Source organism: Podarcis raffonei, chromosome 3 (assembly GCF_027172205.1).
Source record: "Podarcis raffonei isolate rPodRaf1 chromosome 3, rPodRaf1.pri, whole genome shotgun sequence".
NCBI classification, from domain to species: domain Eukaryota; kingdom Metazoa; phylum Chordata; class Lepidosauria; order Squamata; family Lacertidae; genus Podarcis; species Podarcis raffonei.
In genome coordinates this window covers 32,056,790-32,075,088 of record NC_070604.1, presented here as the reverse complement: position 1 = coordinate 32,075,088, position 18,299 = coordinate 32,056,790, and the positions used below count along the sequence as shown (strand labels likewise).

At 44.3% G+C, this 18,299-nt stretch overlaps 1 protein-coding gene across 13 annotated transcripts in view; it reads right to left on the bottom strand.

The window, feature by feature from the left end:
• The window catches only part of GREB1 (growth regulating estrogen receptor binding 1), an 86,564-nt gene that overhangs the window by 20,893 nt on the left and 47,372 nt on the right, over nt 1-18,299 (bottom strand). For 10 of the 13 annotated variants that reach the window (XM_053381002.1, XM_053381010.1, XM_053381009.1 and 7 more), the window contains 12 exons: nt 13,393-13,575; nt 12,135-12,305; nt 11,298-11,411; nt 7,712-7,834; nt 7,292-7,447; nt 6,960-7,145; nt 5,221-5,571; nt 3,195-3,323; nt 2,674-2,799; nt 1,633-1,830; nt 1,363-1,543; nt 493-685 (listed from right to left, as the gene is read on the bottom strand). In XM_053381002.1, the coding sequence (XP_053236977.1) occupies nt 493-685; nt 1,363-1,543; nt 1,633-1,830; nt 2,674-2,799; nt 3,195-3,323; nt 5,221-5,571; nt 6,960-7,145; nt 7,292-7,447; nt 7,712-7,834; nt 11,298-11,411; nt 12,135-12,305; nt 13,393-13,575 (2,111 nt within the window). The remainder of the gene's footprint in view (nt 1-492; nt 686-1,362; nt 1,544-1,632; nt 1,831-2,673; nt 2,800-3,194; nt 3,324-5,220; nt 5,572-6,959; nt 7,146-7,291; nt 7,448-7,711; nt 7,835-11,297; nt 11,412-12,134; nt 12,306-13,392; nt 13,576-18,299) is intronic. The other 3 variants (XM_053381011.1, XM_053381012.1, XM_053381014.1) reach the window with 2 other exon arrangements.

Sequence of the window (18,299 nt, the reverse complement as noted above, 5' to 3'; positions counted from 1 at the left end):
AATCTGTTCTGGGATACCTCAGTCAGCAGAGCATGAAACTCTTAACCTCAGTGTTGTGGGTTTGAGTTCCACATGGGGGGGGGAATACTGCATTGCAGGGCGTTGGACTAGATGACCCACATGGTCCCTTCTAACTCTTCAATTCTGTTATCCTTTATACCCCAGCATTTTGGGGGCACTGCAGATGTACTAGAGCACAGATAATATTACGTGTTGTTTTGTAATCAACAGATCCCAAATCGCACCTTCAATAAGGTTCTGTTTTGGTAGGAATTAAAGTAGAGGGGAGAGAATCAGGGGGTAAAGGAAAAGATAAAGGGATTCAGAAGAGCCAAGAGAAGTGACCGGAGATCAGCAAACAGGGATGTGAGCCCCATCATTCTGCATAACAGCTTTTCTTTGGAACATAACGCTGTGGTCGTTAACAGCCAGAGCAGGCATTAAAGGGAAAAAAGAAGAAGCTCCCATAGATCCTAAGAGTTAACTTCTTACATTGTTGTATAATGACGGCCAGTGGATTTCATTATAAGGGCTTATGCGGGTGTGTTGCGTCTGCAGGGCATAGGGGAAGGAAGTCACGTGAAGCGTCACGATATTTGGAGCGTCTTTCACCTCTCTGCAGTTGAGCAGCCTGTCCACGAGCCCCATGGCAGGATCAGACTGAGGATAAAGGCTGTGAACTGCACTGTAAAAAACAAAACAAAACAAAACAAAAACAAGCAAATGAGAGTGCACAATGTTACTATATGACCAGTGCTCTTTTTCTAGAAAAGGAGGTGCCGGAACTCACCATGAACGCCTCCCTCTTTCTCTTAGAATGGCAATGGAACCCACCTGAGAGTTGCCAGAACTGAGTTTTGGCAAGTTCCCCCTGGGGAAAAAGCCCTATATATGGCAATCCCAACCTTCTCTGACCATTGGCCATGCTGCCTGGAGGTGATGGGAGACGGAATTCAACCTCTGGAGGGCCACAGGTTACCCATCCCTGACGCAGGGTAAAATTGATACATATGCATCAATTAAAAACAACAACTATCAAAAGAGTGATCTTTGGGTCACCTTTAATGAATTATTATTATTATTATTATTATTATTATTATTATTATTATTATTATTATTTATTTTTTTAAAAAAGCACTTTACTACTCAGACACTGAGGATGCATTTTTGACAATGACTGTAATATAAAGAACTGAAGTTGTATTAAGGAAAATTATTTGTAGTGTAGCTGTGGCATCACACAGCCAGTGTCAAAAGAAGCAGGTTTGTCTTTGGAAATGATTGTACAATGCAATATAATTGTCTATTGCAACCGGTGTCTCACTGCTAACATCATAATCTGGGAAGTGAACTCTTTCTTACCTTACAAGGTCCCAGTGAGCATGGTCATGGATCAGCACAAAGAGCGTGTGCGGATTCTGCATCGAGTTTTGTAAGAAGGCTTTAAACTTAGTCTGGGCTTCTGCATCGAGTTTGACCACATATTGCTCCACCCTCTGCTTGGTAAGGTGCTCCTTCTCCAAACCAAGTTCCAACAAGACACCTAAAGGAAGACAACGAATGACTATCGGACAGTCGAAAAGCAAGCGCTGCCAACTGTGATTTTTGTACGCGTTTTTCGGCAACCAGTACCTGAATGCCAGAGGTGGAACAGCGTCTGCTGATAAGTCACTTCCGAAGGAGGGACGCAGATCAGAAAATCGACTTTCTCAAAGGAACCCAAGTCAAGGTTTTGAGTGCTGGAGTCTGCGATGGAACAAACATGGGAAAGCAATTTCTGAGCCACTGCAAGCTGGAAGGGGCGGATCTGATGGTGCTCAAGGTTATAACCTAGAGGGGGAGAGAGAAAAGAAGGGTGAAAGAGAAAGAGAGTCAGACCTTAACTTTATTTATAGCATGAATGTTATAGATAATGGAGCAGCACACTTAAGTTTGCTTCAGCTCTCTGCTCTAGAACATCATGATCTGATCATGTGACTCCACAGGGGGAGATATGCATGGTGGATCTTGGCTTGGAGCAAGGAGCTGGGCACGCATGGAGGGTTGTCAAAGAGCTGCAAGGTATGTCCAAGAAAAATAAAAGACCCAGTTACATAGGGGAAAGCATGAGCCCTCTATTCCCCATGCATTTTGTAGTCTGCCCTTTTGTCAGAGTTGCTTCATTCTTGCCTTTTTCTAAAGAAGGCCTGTTTGCAGAATTCTCTCTGAATATTCCCTGCCATTTTGTGTGTGTGTAGCGGCCCCTGTTTCCCCTGTCCAAAGCTCCAGAATAACACCAGATTTGTGACATTGTGGAAGATGCAAAATAGTGGGCAGGGCGCAAACATGGTTGTTGTTGCCACTGCCACTTCCATCACCATTAGTTGAACAAATCTTTTACGGGGGAAAGCTGTGCTCTCGCCACAACTAATGGCAGGCCCTTCTTCCAAGAAACTCTTGGCGACCTGCTCCCCATCACCAAGAGGTTTGGTGAAATGGCCCCAATTTCTCCACCCACTGCTTCCCAAACAAAGGGTGGGAGCACCCTGGACGTGGAGCAAATGCGAGTGTGTACACAGACAGGGTCTTTGCGAGGCAAACGTTCTACTCCAAATGCCTTGGTGGAAAGGAGTGAGAGGGACACAATTCTGAAAAGGCAAACGTCCTCATATGTTACATGCACAATCCACTTACTCGCGCAAACAGCTGTTCCAGCTGCATCCCCCGCTGCTGGTTTGTTCACTAAACCAGAGAGCGACGATGAAATGTGGGACCTGTTTTCTTGATAAAATTTGTCCAGCAACACATCGACATCACCATCTGGCGGAATGAAAGGGGGGAGAAACGGCCCCCATTTTTTGTGTTATGGAAATCATTTAAATCTTAGCATCTCCCAAGCCATGTAACCTGTGCAAAGCAGCATGACAGCCAACAAAAAGGCTAGGTCCCTGTTCCTTACACAGAAAGAGAAATATTTAAAGACTGTGGACGGGCTCTGGCATGAAATCCTGCAAGTGCAGGATGTGAAACCCAGTGCGAATATTCTAACGTGGCATTTGGTTGGATTTTTGATAACTGAATCCTGAGTCTGTGCAAGCTGCGGCAACTGCTTAACGACTGGATTTTAAAACCTTGTCTATACATAGACACATATGGTCTAAGTTCTCAGAAAGTCTTTCAGACAAATGCCTCTTTATAAATGTCCCATTATGTACCTGGGCAGAGAGTACTGAAGAAGGCCCCCAGAGCCTCTACTTTCCCCGTAGCGAGTTCATAACTAACTTCTTTCTGGTATTCCGCTGGACTGAGCATGCTTTCAGATAGTATTCTTGCTTGGTACTTCCCTAAGAGACATAAAAAAGGGGGAAGGGGTTCACATGTAACTGAGACACTTGTACATCTAAACCAGAGTTTTCAATCAGTGTGCTGGGGCACCCTAGGGTGCCTTCAATGATGGTCAGGGGTGCTGCAGGCAACATTGGCCTCTGTCCCTCCTTCCTTCCCTCCCTTCCTCCGATGCTCTCTCATGTCTCTGCCTCCCAAAGGCTTGCATGGCTGTTTATTGCAGCAGCCCTGGCTATAAGCTCCGCAGGTGAATGATGCCTTTGGGATGGCTACTGGGGCAGCTCAGAGACGAGGGATGGCAGCAGTAGCTGCCCGGAGGACTCCCAAGGAGAGGGGAGAGGAGAGGAGGCTGAGGGAACACTCCACAAGGGAAAGTGTTCAAAAAAGTGTCAGAAACTGCCAGCTCTGTAGTCAAAGTGTGACATAACTGGGCTCCTGAGCCCCAAAGGGGTACCGCAGATAGAATGTAGTTGGTCAAGGGAGCCGTGGCCTCAGAAAGGTTGGAAACCTCTGATCTAAACACCTAAAGGCACATGATACAGTTATCTTCCTGAAGCTAGGCCAATCTGGGTCTGGTTGGTTTCTGGATGGGAGATTACATCAGCTACCAAGTTCCTTGGAAGAAAGGTGGGGAGGGTGAAATTTTCTCACTAACATCTGCAATATCATATACTACGGCCACACAGATTTTGTCAGAGACTCAAAGAAAATTAAGGAAAGCAATGGCCAAACACAATCTTTAGGATCACAATTTAATTTAGGTACACAATTAGGTCCCCCACCACAAATGTGTCATCCAGCCAAGCTAAAGTTGGATGAAGGGGGTAGTAAAGGCAGTCTATGGTGTAGTGGTTAGAGAGCTGGACTAGGACTTGGGAGATCAGGGTTCAAATCCCTACTCAGTCATGAAGCTCACTGGGTGACCTGGGGCCAGTTACTGTATTACTGCTGAACAGGGTTGCTATGAGAATAAAACCAACAGAGGGAGAACCATATACACCACCCACAGAGGAAAAGTGGTATATAAATGTAAAATTAAGGGCTCATCCAGATTTCCTTTACCACTGAATCAGAGCAAATAGCAATCCTCTGAAAAGCCGAATTGACCTTTGTTCCGATTCAGTGATAAAGAGTGAGTTTTTCCTAGGGAAAGTGGCAGGGCAATAAAAAAAAGTGCCCAGGCGTGTAGTTTTAGAGTGCAGACCTATGCGTGGCACAAAAAGAAGCCTGGATGAGCCCTTTGTCGAATGCAAACCTAAAGAAAAGACTGAAGACCCAAATATGTGTGCAGTGCAAAGACAGAATATGCTTGCTATATAAAATCACTGGATCCAACTGCCTGTTTTCCAAGGACAGTCCCAGATTTACAGAAGCTAGCCCGGTTTCTGATTTGATCCTGGAATGTCCCGCTTTTCCTTCGGATGTCCCTATTTTCATTGAAAATTGAAGGATATGGATTTAAGTGATCTCCAATTCAAGGAGATAAGTAACCTCATACAAAGAGATAAGTAACCTGTACAAACTTTGGTAGGCATCTGAAGGCAGCCCTATATAGGGAAGTTGTTTTTTAATGTCCAATTTTTCATTATGTTTTATATATTCTGTAAGCCACCCAGAGTGGCTGGGGCAACTCAGTCAGATGTGTGGGGTATAAATTAAAAAATAGATGATGATGGTGGTGGTGGTGGTGGTGATTGAATAGGACACCCCTATTTTCATCAGAGAAATGTTGGAAGGTATGCAAACGTGCTCTCGTACATCACCAGGTATATGAAATTCTACTTTGTACATGCCAACAGTTAAAGCCTTTTGCCCATTAGCCTGCTAACAGCTGGGGCAAAAGCCACTCCATAACAAGAATGCTAGAAAGGTCCACGTATTGCTTTAGCAGCTCACCTGTTACAGCAATGCAAGAGTCAATAGTTCTGTTTCTACATGCGCATATGATCACCACATAGTTGGTCTTCACTAGCTTTCCCTCAACGAGCATCTTAAACATTTCTGAGAGCCCCTCCGCTAAAGAATAGTTGCACTCAATGATGTGGACACTGTCATTACATGAGCTGGCTGCCAGTCCCGCCAGCCAGGGAAGCTGAGCTGATGTCACTGGGGCAATTGGGCCAGGAACCTGAGGGAAAGCTTGTGGGATGGCCTGTTGGTATTGACGAATTTCAGAAAGATGAGACTCCCGCCATGAACGCATGAAGATCTGTTCCAAGTCCTCAATCAAAGGCACCTGGTCTGAAGCTATGGAAACATCAACATGGCATCAAAAGCAGGCAAATGTTAGGACTTAAATCTACTACCAAAACTAGGTCTCCCCTTGCCGTGCTCTGAGCATAATTAAAGGACTAATGGTTTTGGGTTCACGCATGTCACGCCACAGACTTTCCTAAACTACGGCAGAAATGATCTGTTGCTTTTGCACCAGCCAAGACAAATTCTGCAGCATGAGAAAACCACCCGCAGATCTTGTGCTCTCTATGTCTTTTGTAGGCAAAATATGCAATCCCCAGGTAACTCAAATTGAACTCCACAGTGTTCAATTTGCATCTTTTTGTAAGTGATAATTCTTGTCCACATGCCAATGGATAATATCAGGAGATCATAATGCTTGGTAAAATATGGAGATACATTTAGAAATTATTATTATTATTATTGCTTCGAGAAAGTTTGCATCTTTCTCATTAGAGGTTCCACTATTACTATTTCTAATTTCAATGCAGTTACTACCAGAATTTTGACAGATACAATCAGACTTGTTCATATTGCCCTCATTTTTAAATCTGCACTGGCTGCCTATTTACTTCCAAGACATATTTACGTTGCTGATGCTTACCTATAAGTTTCAAGATACAAATACCTGAAGAAGTGCCTATTAGGTGAGTCAACACTCTGGCTTGGGTGGTGGTAAGGCACTGGGTGAACCCAGATCTTTGGTGGAGAGGAGGTTGGAACCTCTGCCTGCCCCTCCTTGGGAAAGGGTATCCTGTTAAAAGGATCCAGGAGGAGTGGCTCTGTCTGATGCCCAGGTTAGGGCATACCACTCCTCCAATGGGGACCCGCGGGGGTACCCCTAATTGATGTAAGTCATAGGGCTCCCCCCTTGGTTGTGGTTTACTCTTAGACACACTCCCAGCAGACAGGCTGGAGTGGAATAGGAACTGCTTACCCAATGCCTACGCCAAACCAATCTCTACTGTAACCAATAAAGCTGTGGGCATATTCAAGCCAAAAACCAAAAATGCTGTTGTCCTGAGTGTGTTTATTCATCCCTCTAGGGAACTGTGGGATCACGGGGTCTTGGCACGCAATTGCCTATTCACTAAGGGACTTTAACTTAGTGCAACATTGAATTTCAAGTAGTCGGCAGGATTCACTGTTGACAGAAGCCTTGTGCAAGGACTTCTGCCTGTACAACAGGGTGATCCCCTCTCCTGGGTCAGGGAGGGTTCAGGAGAACCCCCAAAAAAGCACACGTTTGGGAGGAAAGGAGGATTGTTCCATTTGGCAAGCTTGCACATCTGAAAGGACTCTACTTTGAGTGCCCCCCTCAATGTCTTTTTCAATTACCATTTGTAGATCTGCCTATTCATATCAAAATATTTGCTCTCGTTTGATGGAGGAAAACTCACCAAGTTGAACGAGGTAATAGACTGTGAGTAAGAGCTGCATCTCCTCTGAAATTGGCTGCATTGTGGAGGCACCATATTGTTCATAAGCCCTAGAGAGAGACTGCGCATTCTTGTAACATGTATACAAAAGAGGACTCACTACGACATCACTAAGGTTCCCACAAAGGTAAGGAAAATTTCCATGCCCTGTGAAACAAAGGACAACTTATTAGATGCCAGGTATCCAAGGCAAGATAACTGAATGTCTTAATAGTTTAGGGTTTTTTAAAAAAGAAAAAAGTAGGCCACACTTGTTTTGAAGTGCTTATTGTATACACTATGTGACATGTTACCTTTAAATATGACGGGCTTTGCTTTAAATATTTTAAGCAAGTTATCAGGAACTGAAACTGGCTCTCCGGAGGCCACCATTGGAGAAGACACTGGTCCTGCCAAGGCAGTGTGAGGTAAGCAGGACAGCCCTCCGCCGCCTCCTCCTCCTCCTCCATCTATGAATCAATTTAGAGAGTTTAACCAGAAATAAATGACTGCAGCATAGATACTTGTTAAAATGTGCTGGATGAAGGGGGAAGGACAACAATCCACTTCCACTTTCAAACCTGGTCACAGCACCGATTGCTCCTGTCAATGCTATCCTTCCCAACCCAACAACTTAATATATCAGCTGTCAGAGCTCTTAGGTCTGCTAATTTACAAGCAGGCATGCGCCCAGAGGCATTTAAATCATCATCTCCATCATCATCATCACTTACCATTTTTGCTTCTACTTGTGAGTGGTGGATTGGGCTGCAAATTCCAGGCTTCATTGGATGATGGGGACTCAGGTGACCATCCTTTGTGGCGTTTTTTAGGAGGCCCTGGGTTTGCTAAAGTGCCTAAATAACATAAACAATCCAGAAACTACTATTTTAAAAGGACCCACATCTTTCAGGAAAAGCACATGCCTGAACACAGAAATAGTTTCTTTTTCTCTCTCTCTCTCTCTATATATATATATATTGCTCTGCCTCTGCACAGGCCCAAGGCAGTATGCAAAAACTAAACACATACAAAAAATAAAACCCCAGCCAATATCAATAGTACTCAATCTATGTTCGTTCAACAAACCATGAAGCAGATTTTCAAAAGTTAGAAATGGCACATTGCATCACCAGCAAATAACAGCAGAGAAGAGCATAGGTCCACAGCAACTCCTAGAGAAGTACTAGAAGATGCAAACAATAGAGGATGGAGATGCTTACCTGACCTCCCAACAGGTGAGTCCCTGCTGCTTATTGGGAGGGAAGAGGAGAGGAAGGCGGCGGCAGGGTGGTTAGCTTGGTGCAAACTCATCAGCCAAGACAATCTGTTGCTCCTGCCAGTGCATTTTCACCACACCACCCTCCCTGCCACCTCACTCCTCTTCTTCCCAGGAAAACAGCAGCAACTCCCCTGCCAGGAGGTCAGGTAAACACCTCCCCACCCCTCCACACTGCCTGCTACTGGTTACAAAGAATGCACAACGATATTAAACAGTATCATAGACAATATGAAGGAGAACAAGACCTGGATCTACCATTTTCACTGGCAGACCTCCATTGTTTATACTGTCCATTTCTGCCTTCAAAGTGAGGACAGTAGCATTTGAAAAAGAAACACAGTACACCAAATGCTGCACCAGATAGCAACACCATTATTTTAAGATCAGGTGTCTGCTGCACACTCATATGACCTGCCTTACCTCTTGGGCAAGGGAATGGCTTACATTGTGAATATTCAACCTTATTTGATGGCTATTTGAGTAAAGCATGGCTTAGGTCCAAGCTGTCTGAAAGACCATATTCCCTCATACAAATCTGCCTGGGTTTTGAGATCTTTGAAGGAGGCCCCTTTCTCACCAACCTCACACACATTTGATGGGGAAGTGGAAGAGGGCCTTCTCGGTGGCTGCTCCCAGACTCTGGAACTCCCTCCCTAAAGAAGCTAAACTGGCTCCCTCCTGGTTGTCCTTCCGCTGACAGGCAAAGACATTCCTGTTTCAACAGGCCTTTGGGAACTGGCTGCTTTTAATTAAAGGGCTGGCACCGTGCTGCTTCTATTATAATTATTGGAATATATTAAGCATATATATGTATAAATGTAACCTGAGGTACCGCTGTATTTAGATTGCAGAAGTGGTGAAACACCTGTTCTCCAATCTTCAAAGAAGTCACATGGAGCTGTTAAAACTCCAGCAAAACCAAAAAAATCTTCCATGACTAGTTTGGCCTTTAACAAATGCAGGTTTAGGACCTTATGCTAAACATTGGGGGGGGGGGCTCTTTTATTTATATTAAAATTCTACCACACGATGGCAGCACGAACACTTTCAGCCATTCATTTATCTTTCTCTAGCAAACCCACAGGGAAAAACCCCAGGGTCAATCAAACACAAGTACTGTAAATCCCCTGTCAGGGTCTCTAGTTTATGTATGTAAGCAAATTTGATAGCTATCTTCTTTTTAAAAAGGACTGAAATCAATTACCCAAACGAGCAAGTGATTTGGTTCTGTCCACAAAGCAAAGTTAACCCCTGGCTAAGCAGATGAAGAAATGAAGCAGCTTGCCAGAGCTGTCTAGTAAAGATTGCACTAATGTTTATTGTCCTGTACTTGTTCTATGAATAGGAGACTTTGATTCCTGGCACTGTGTACTATGTTCGTGGAACAGTTACAGCACAAGAAGTGTTGCTCTTCACCGAAAGTGGTAGATTTAATTCCGGCAGCCCAGAACATTAAATTGTGTCCTTGTTAAGTTTGTTCAGAACTGGCACATGTACTGATTTAAAATAATTCTCAATGCAGGGAGGGCAATCCGTTTCAGAAAGATTCAGCTGACCTTAAAGCCATCTATTTAGAAATTAAGTCTCATCTGTTTCAATGGGGCTGCCGTACAAATAATGGTTGCAAAATATACCTATTATTTCAGGTGGCATTGTAACAGTAGGGACAGTGGCTGAAATCCCCACTGTGATATTTCTTGCTGAATTAATGCACATCATGAAATCAAAGAACTGCATTTTATTTTTAAGGACTCATACACCGCCCTTCAGCAGTATTTCCAGAGCATGTCACAATAACAGAGCAAAAGTTTCTTATTGCTAGAGCTGGGTTTCCCAAACTTGGACTCCAGGTGGTGTTTGTTTGTTTGTTTGTTTGTTTGTTTGTTTGTTTGTTTTTTACTACAACTCCCATAATCCCTAGCTAGCACGACCAGTGATCAAGGGTGATGGGAATTGTAGTCCAAAAACAGCTGGAGACCCAAGTTTGGGAAACCCTGTGCTAGAGGTTCAATGAACACCCACCAACCAAATAAGCTAGAAATACTTAGGAAAAACTGAATGTAACGGCAATGTTAAAGAATAGAGAACAATATGAAGAAGGTAAATGAAGTTTATTAACCAGCTATGTAATGAAGAAATTAGGAATATCTGGTGGCCAAGTGGCATAGTTGCTTTTCCTGACGCCTAGAAGAAATTGTACATTATTTTTAAAATAAGTTTCGTATACATTTAGTCCTCCAATCAACTGATAGTGAGAGAATGTCTATCTTTGTGCGCTTTGTAAGACTTTTACAACAAAATAAAAAATAAAAGAGGGAAATACGCAATAAAAGTACAAAATACTTCAAACAATAAAATGATAGCTGCAAGTGAAAGGTCTTTGCCTGGTGTTGAAAAGGCATCAGAATAGGGGCTAAGCAAGCCTCTAAAAGGCCAGCTTTCCAACAGTGGGGAACATCCATTGCTCTGGTCTCTGGTCCCACCCAGAGAAGGTGGTCCTTGAAGATTGCCCAAGAAGAAATTTGTGCCACACCACAAATGCCATGGGGCTGAGCAGTAGTCTTCAAGAAGCACCTTCTGGAATCAGTTCTCCAAGTAAACACTGCCCAACCACAAACTATATCCCTGCATATATTACAAAGAGGTTCAAGACCAAGCTCAGCTGAGGCTTGTATGTGCAGTATAAAAGGCCACCCATAGCGCCATAGGCATAGGCCATGCAGGTGTTTTACCTGCTGTTAAGGTATGAAGCAATTCTATGGACAAATCAGTACCAGGGACAGGGCCGTTGCAGTGTTGCCGTGTTTCTCCCTTGAGAACAAACACCACCTTGCCTTTAAGTAGTTCCCAAAGATTCGTTTTACACCACTAAGTTTTTTAATTGATCTTATTGTTGGGCCCTCTATGCATTTTAAACCTCACATTTTATTATATTTATTCAACCATTTTGTTTTTAACATGTTTATTGTTAAACTGCCTTGTGAGGCCTTGCCCTAAAGGGTGGGATGGGAATATATTAAATACATAAGCAAAGGTACCTAATACTGTTGGTCTCGTCATGGAAGAGACATTGCTTTTCATCGAGTGTTGCTGGGGAGAGTCTTTGCCATTGTAAACTGGGAGGCTTGCTGTTGTTGGCAGGTGGTCAGGCGCTAGGTCAATGAGAAAGAGTAATTTTAGAGGGGCTTTCTTCATCCAGGTAAAAATGCATGGCTTTCAATAATCCAACAGAGCAAGCCCTTACTTGCCTTAACAGTTCTGTGCTGGAAAAGAGTGCCGAGGACTGAACACTGACAAGCATCCTGCAATCTTGCATTTCTCTACTCGGAAGTAAATCCCATTGGATTCAAGTGATTTGCTCCCAAGTAATCATGCACAGGAATGCCGTCTTGAAATGCTAATTTGGTTTTTTAAAAACCTAATGGATATTATCCAGAAAAGGTCTTCATGCTCTCGTCAACAGAAATGGCTCCAGCGACAAGAGGAACTTCAGTTGCTTTCTAACATAGCCAAAAAGGCAGTTGCAAGCCACCAGCCTGTCCTGCATCATCATTTTAGGGCTTGCCCACACAGAAAGAGGCTTTCTCAAGGGCTGCATATGTACCACATATAACTGAACTCCACCACGCTGCTCATGCTCACACATAGAATGGCAGCTGATTGCAATCCACAAAGACATCTTGTTGTATCTCCACCAGCAGCTATCCAAGCCAGTCTTCCCCAAACTGGTGCCCCCCAGATGTTCTGGGCTACAACTCCCTTCAGCCTTCTAAAATATCTGGAGGGCACCAAGCTGGGACCGACCAATCCAATTGGTTCTTGCATGCATGGAAAGAAAATGAGAGACTGCAACATGCTAGAGAAGATTCAGTTACCCATCTGTTGCATCCCTGCTTGAACTATGGGATGTGCGGCTATAAGTGGCTCATTCATGACAGGTGCTGAGGAGCCTGTATTCTCTGGAGATTGGAACAACAGGTTGGAAAAAGTGCTGGATGAGGGCTGCCGGCTTCTGAACTCTATCAAAGCAAAAAACAAACAAGATGCTGCTTATTCTGTGAGAAGTGCTCACTTTAAATCTGCAAACCTTCTACAAAAGTTGAACTTCTGTTGTTTTAGCACAAGGCAGATTCACATATATTATTAGTTCAAAGTGGGGGGGGGGACGACAATTTTTGTTCATATCTGATAATTGATATTTACATCAATCTGGTCGTTTGTACGTATTTCACTTCTGCCCAAAGAGTTCAAAGCAACATTTTAGCTCCATGACAATTCAGTGAGGTTGGTTAGATGAAGGAAAGTTAGGCTTTGCCTAAGACTAGCCAACAAAGGTCAATTCATATTTCTTACGTATAAACATCTGGGTTGTATCTAACAAGGTTTTACTCAGAATGAACCCACTAAAATAAATGGATCTAAGTTTGTCATGCCCGTTAATTTTAATAGGCTAACGCCGAGTAGAACAATTGTTGGATACTGCTTGCAGTTGTAAACTCTATGAAGCATAAAATAAGTATGCACATCTAGAAATTGACAGCAGGTGTGTACCATGGTGCCATAGCTGCCCCTTGATGTGCTTGTACAACATGTCCCTATGGGTTGCCGCACATGCATCTCTGTCTCATTCCCTGCAATGTTTGCCAATGTAAGCATGAATCTACAGCATATTTCAAGAAGTTGTTTGTTCACTCTGCCTTTGGACATCTGTTAATATTCTAACCAAATGCTGCACAATAGTTCTTAAGGTCAGGGAGCAGACTTTTTCGTTTATGCTTGGATAAAATTGAACACCATTTTGAATCAAGATGGCAGACTGCACCTTTCGAAACTAGACTGAATTTTCAGTTTTTTAGAATTCCTGAGCAATGCCAGGCACAAGGCAGCTAGTAAATATACAAACAGCAGATTTGCTCACCCCAAAAAGTGCAAATTGGGACATGAGATTTGCAGGGTTAGGTTTATCAGGCTAGTTGGTTCAGAGTAAATGCATACATTTCTTTTAAGTATTTTTATTGGGATTTTAAAGAATTTTCATTGATTCCCTCAATTTCAGATTTATTTCTAAGGAGTCGCATATCTAAACCTCTGGAGGAATTCCAGAGCTCCAACAGGACAGGTTCATTATCTCACCTGCCCCCTTCCAGCAGATTGCAGATCCTTTGGTAAGAGTTCCCTGTGCATTCCTCACCAGATAATACTTTAAGTGTTTCTGTTTCTTGGGCTGAGTGGTCAGCTTAAGATTGATGTGAATGGAAAACTCAGTAAAGTAGCAGAAGCCTTTCTTGCCGCAGCCGATACAATTGCCAGAGAAACCTGATGAAATAAACATACACAAAGATGGGAGAGAGATAAGCGACATAGTACAGATAATGCACTTCCAAGTTGTTTGGCGTGGCTGTTGGGAATTTATTTATTTTTTCCTTGCGCGTGCACACACACAAAAAGACACATAAATGTTGCATGGGTGTCAACTGTTTCTAAATAAATGCCTGCATTTACTAACTCCCCCATCTCTTTAATTTGTAGTTTTAATGACATCTTGGAGAGGGATGGAAATCCCATTTCTCTTTGTTAAGAATGCCAGACAGACCAATCAATAGAGTGGTGGAAATGGGAAAGAATGACAAATTGATGTTATGGGATGGCTACAAAACTCGGTTACACGTTTTAGTTTTTAACAATAGTGACCAGAACAATTAAACACCTATTCACAGGACCCTTTTAGCATGTGAGTAACTCGGGGGAAATTTGTTCTCACATTGATTTCTAGCTGCTTCAACTTTCAGGTTGCTTGTCCTGTGCTTCCACTAGGATTAGGCTTTGGACACACCAGTAAATATTGCTTTTCAGAAATCTGCAGCCATATTTCAAATTCCAAACATTGCCTCTATTTTGCAGGCATCTTATTCAGGACTGAGTCAAAGTCAGGTAGGAAAGCACATGTCATGAAAAAAAATCACCCTCATGAAACACACATACCCTCCTTAGTTTGGCAATTATTTGGGGAGGCCTGCATTCAAAGTATGAGCAGGAAACATGACATAGAATTTGATTGGGTTTTGTGACATCACCCGACAGCCAAATCTGATTGACTACATAGTATAGTCAGGAAACCTATTTGGAGTGAGCATCATGCTTTCTCTCCTCACTCGGATTTGGCATAATGTGTTACATTATGTCATTGTGTTGCTGACTATCAACGGCTATCAATCATGATAGCAATTTAATGTTGTGAATTTTATGTTGTGAGCCTGAGATCTATGGATGAAAAGTGGTATATACGTTTAATAATAATAATAATAATAATAATAATAATAATAATAATAGGATTGTCTGACGTAGAAACCTCTGGTTTTCAAATAAACTTGCACTGAATCTGTATATCAGGGGGTAACAAGCAATGAACGGTATGTGAAAGCAGGGGGTTGTGAAACACACCCTTTCACCTTGAAATATTTTCATGGGTGAGTTTGGGGCAGCCTTACTATACTATGATATTACAGCAAGCACAGGGGTCAAAACACAACACTAATCTTACCAGCAACTCAATAAATGGGATGCTCATTGTACGTAATGCCTCAGTTATACACAAACATCTGGACCTAACACATAATAGGAGAGGGCTGCTCATTCTGTAAGCAAGCTAAATAAAGCAGATTTTCCATATACATTGTAGATATGGCAAAGGTCAGGAGAGCTGAGCTATCCAGTATGCGTTCCAATTTATCTATGTCACAAGGCTGAGCCTGCAAGATGGCTAGAGATCAATATTTGTAGTCTGACAGATAAAGCCCTTTCACCTCTAGGTCATCAGTTCAAAACCAACCTGCATCAAGAGTGACCGAAGGCTGTTACAATCTGATGAGTGTTCAGTGGTCTATGTTAATTACATTTGGCTGACTCCACCAGACCTCATCTGAGAGACTAGCATCCCTCTTGGGTGCTGTGACATTTGGAGGAGGGAGGCCAAGGGCAGGTGGGGGCGGGGAGAACTACGGAGAGGGAGAACAACTGAGCCCTCTATATTACATCTGGTCCCTCTGTGTCAGCTTCCAATGTTCCATTTCCCTGTTCAGGCTTTACAAACGTCTGAAGATATAATGCCAGAATGTGGTAATGGCCATCAACCTACACAACAACGAGGCAAATTCGTGGAGGATAAGACTATCAATGCCTACCAGTCACAATGGCTATATGTTGGCACCAGGATCAGACAGAGCACGTACTAGTTGCTGGGAAATAACAGCAGGAGAGGGCAATTGCCCTCATCTCCTACTTATAGGATTTTTAAAGGTAAAGGTAAAGGGACCCCTGACCATTAGGTCCAGTCGTGACCGACTCTGGGGTTGCGGCGCTCATCTCGCTTTATTGGACGAGGGAACCAGCGTTCAACATGACTAAGCCGCTGCTGGCGAACCAGAGCAGCGCATGGAAACGCAGTTTGCCTTCCCGCTAGAGCGGTACCTATTTATCTACTTGCATTTTGACGTGCTTTCGAACTGCTAGGTTGGCAGGAGCAGGGACTGAGCAACGGGAGCTCACCCCGTCGCGGGGAATTGAACCGCCGACCTACTGATCGGCAAGTCCTAGGCTCTGTGGTTTAACCCACAACGCCACCCGCGAACCCACAGCGCCACCCGCGAATAGGGGCATCTGTTTTTAGTCACTATGGGGCGAAATAGCGCTGGACTCTATAGGCCAGGGGTCGGCAACCCGCGGCTCCGGAGCTACATGCGGCTCTTTTACACCTTTGCCGCGGCTCCGCAGATCCTCGGGGACCCTGAGCAGAAAAGCAGAAGCGCCAGAAAGAGGAGGGGGATGGAGCTGGGCAGCCGAGCCGGGCAAAGAAAGGTGGTGGCGGTAGCGGAGCTCGAGAGGCGGCGGCTGCTGGGATGGAGGAGGAGGCGGCGGCCAGAGAAGGGCTGCTGCTGCTGCTGCCGCCGCTGGAGGGAAGTTCTGCCAGGCAGATTCATGGCTCATAGCTTCCCCCGGGGTAGGACGGGCGGCGGCGGTGAGGGGAAACGCTCTCCCAGGCCATGCTCTCCTCAGCCCCGCGCGCGAGGCACCTGAGGCGAGGGAGAGAGAGAGCGCACGCACGCTCAAGGGAAATGGCGGGGCGGGGTTTTTGTGTGTGTGTGTGTGTGTGAGAGGGGTGGCGGTGGTGCTTCGGGATCCTTTTCCGTGCCTTGCTTCTGAGTGGCCGCTGAGTTGAGGGAGAGCACCTGAGGTGAACCACAAAATGGGCCCGCCCTCCCTGTCAGGGAGGAAGGGGTGAATTACGTCAGTGACGAGGAGGGGGTCCAGAGGCGGGGGAGCACAAGAGCAATTGCAGAGGGGGGGGCTGTTAGGCACCAAAATCCTGCATGCTGGATTTCCCCCGTTCTCTCGTGCCTATGCAATTCCTGCCCTTCTCCCTTCCCCCTCGAGATTTGCTGCAGAGACAAGCAAATGAAGACGAAAGGGAAGAGTATTAGCTGACATGTCCCCAGATCCCATGGAAAGCACTACAGATTCCTTTGCTTACCAGCTCTTTTTATTTTAAGTTGGCTTCAAACCTGTAATTGTGTAGGTGTACGTATGTATACATATATACACATAAATATTCATATCTCTTCCCTCTCACCTTCCTTTCACCCAGTTTCTCTGGCACTGGTTTATAAATGCTGTTATGTAGAAATGATGAGAAAGTTGCACCAGCAGAAGGAATGGATATGTTCTGTTAGTAAAAAGAGAGGGAGTTGAACTGCAGGGAGGGACAGACACTTTCCTATGTATTAATTTGTATAATGCCCTCTATGCACATGGTGCTTTGCAAAAAATGGATATGAGCAGTGGCGTAGCGTGGGGGGTGCAGGGGGGGCCGGCCGCACCGGGTGCAACATCTGGGGGGCACGCTCGCAGCTCTCTGCCCCTGCTAAAATCCACGGGTTAGGGGGCGCAAATTACTTGCCTTGCCCCAGGTGCTGACAACCCACGCTACGCCACTGGATATGAGAGGTACCATACCCCTCTTTGCTATCTGAAATAGACTCAGGGAAAAGAGAGAGAATGGGGGAAGGGGAAGAATGTGCGGTTATTTACATTTGGCTTGTTTTGCGGCTCCCTTTTTTTTTTTTCTTCGGAAACGGGTCCAAGTGGCTCTTTTTGTCTTAAAAGTTGCAGACCCCTGCTATAGGCCTTTGGTTTGATCTAGCAGGGTCCCTCTTATATTCTTAATGGCCATACACATTCAAAATGGAAGGATCACATTTCATAGTTGACCCTGACTTCTGGACATTACAAAGATGTGTGTGATTTTAGCCGTTTTCTGGATATTGAATCTTAACATGGCAGACCCTCAAAGTGTCCCTATTTTCCAGGGACAGTCCCAGATTTACAGAAGCCTTCCCGGTTTCTGATTTGATCCTAGAATGCCCCTAGAATGCCCTTTTCCTTAGGATGTGCCTATTTTCATCAGAGAAGTGCTGGGGGTGGGTATGGAGTTATGGGACCCCCGTGCCAAGGAGATAAGTAAATTATAACTTTTAGAAGACATCTGAAGGCAGCCTTGGACAGTATAGGGAAGTTTTAAAATGTTTAATGTTTTATTGTGCTTTTATATATATTGGAAGCTGCTCGGAATAGCTGTGGCAACCTAGTTAGCTGGACAGTGTATTATTATTATTATTTATTACATATATATAATATATATAATATATATAATATATATAATATGGGATGGTCATTCCAGTTGCTGTCCCTGTAATGGGGATTTGATCTGTAGCCCCTGGAGCAAAGAAGAAAAACATAACAGCCTTGCAGATGCCGCCCCCACTCTCTTGAGTTCAATCAAGAAGCAGGGTGGGGAAAATTGAGGATTCTCTTTTCCCGCCAAAAGAGTGTTATAAGTTTTCAGCCTGCCGGGCAGAAACAAGTACTATCCCATATTCCCTAGGGATGGGGAAGATGAAGAGCGACACCATGCGTCGCCAAGTTTCAGCAAGAGGGGGGTTCTTCCGGCAGCTGCAGAAGTGGTGAGGTGGCAGGGGGCAGAAGAG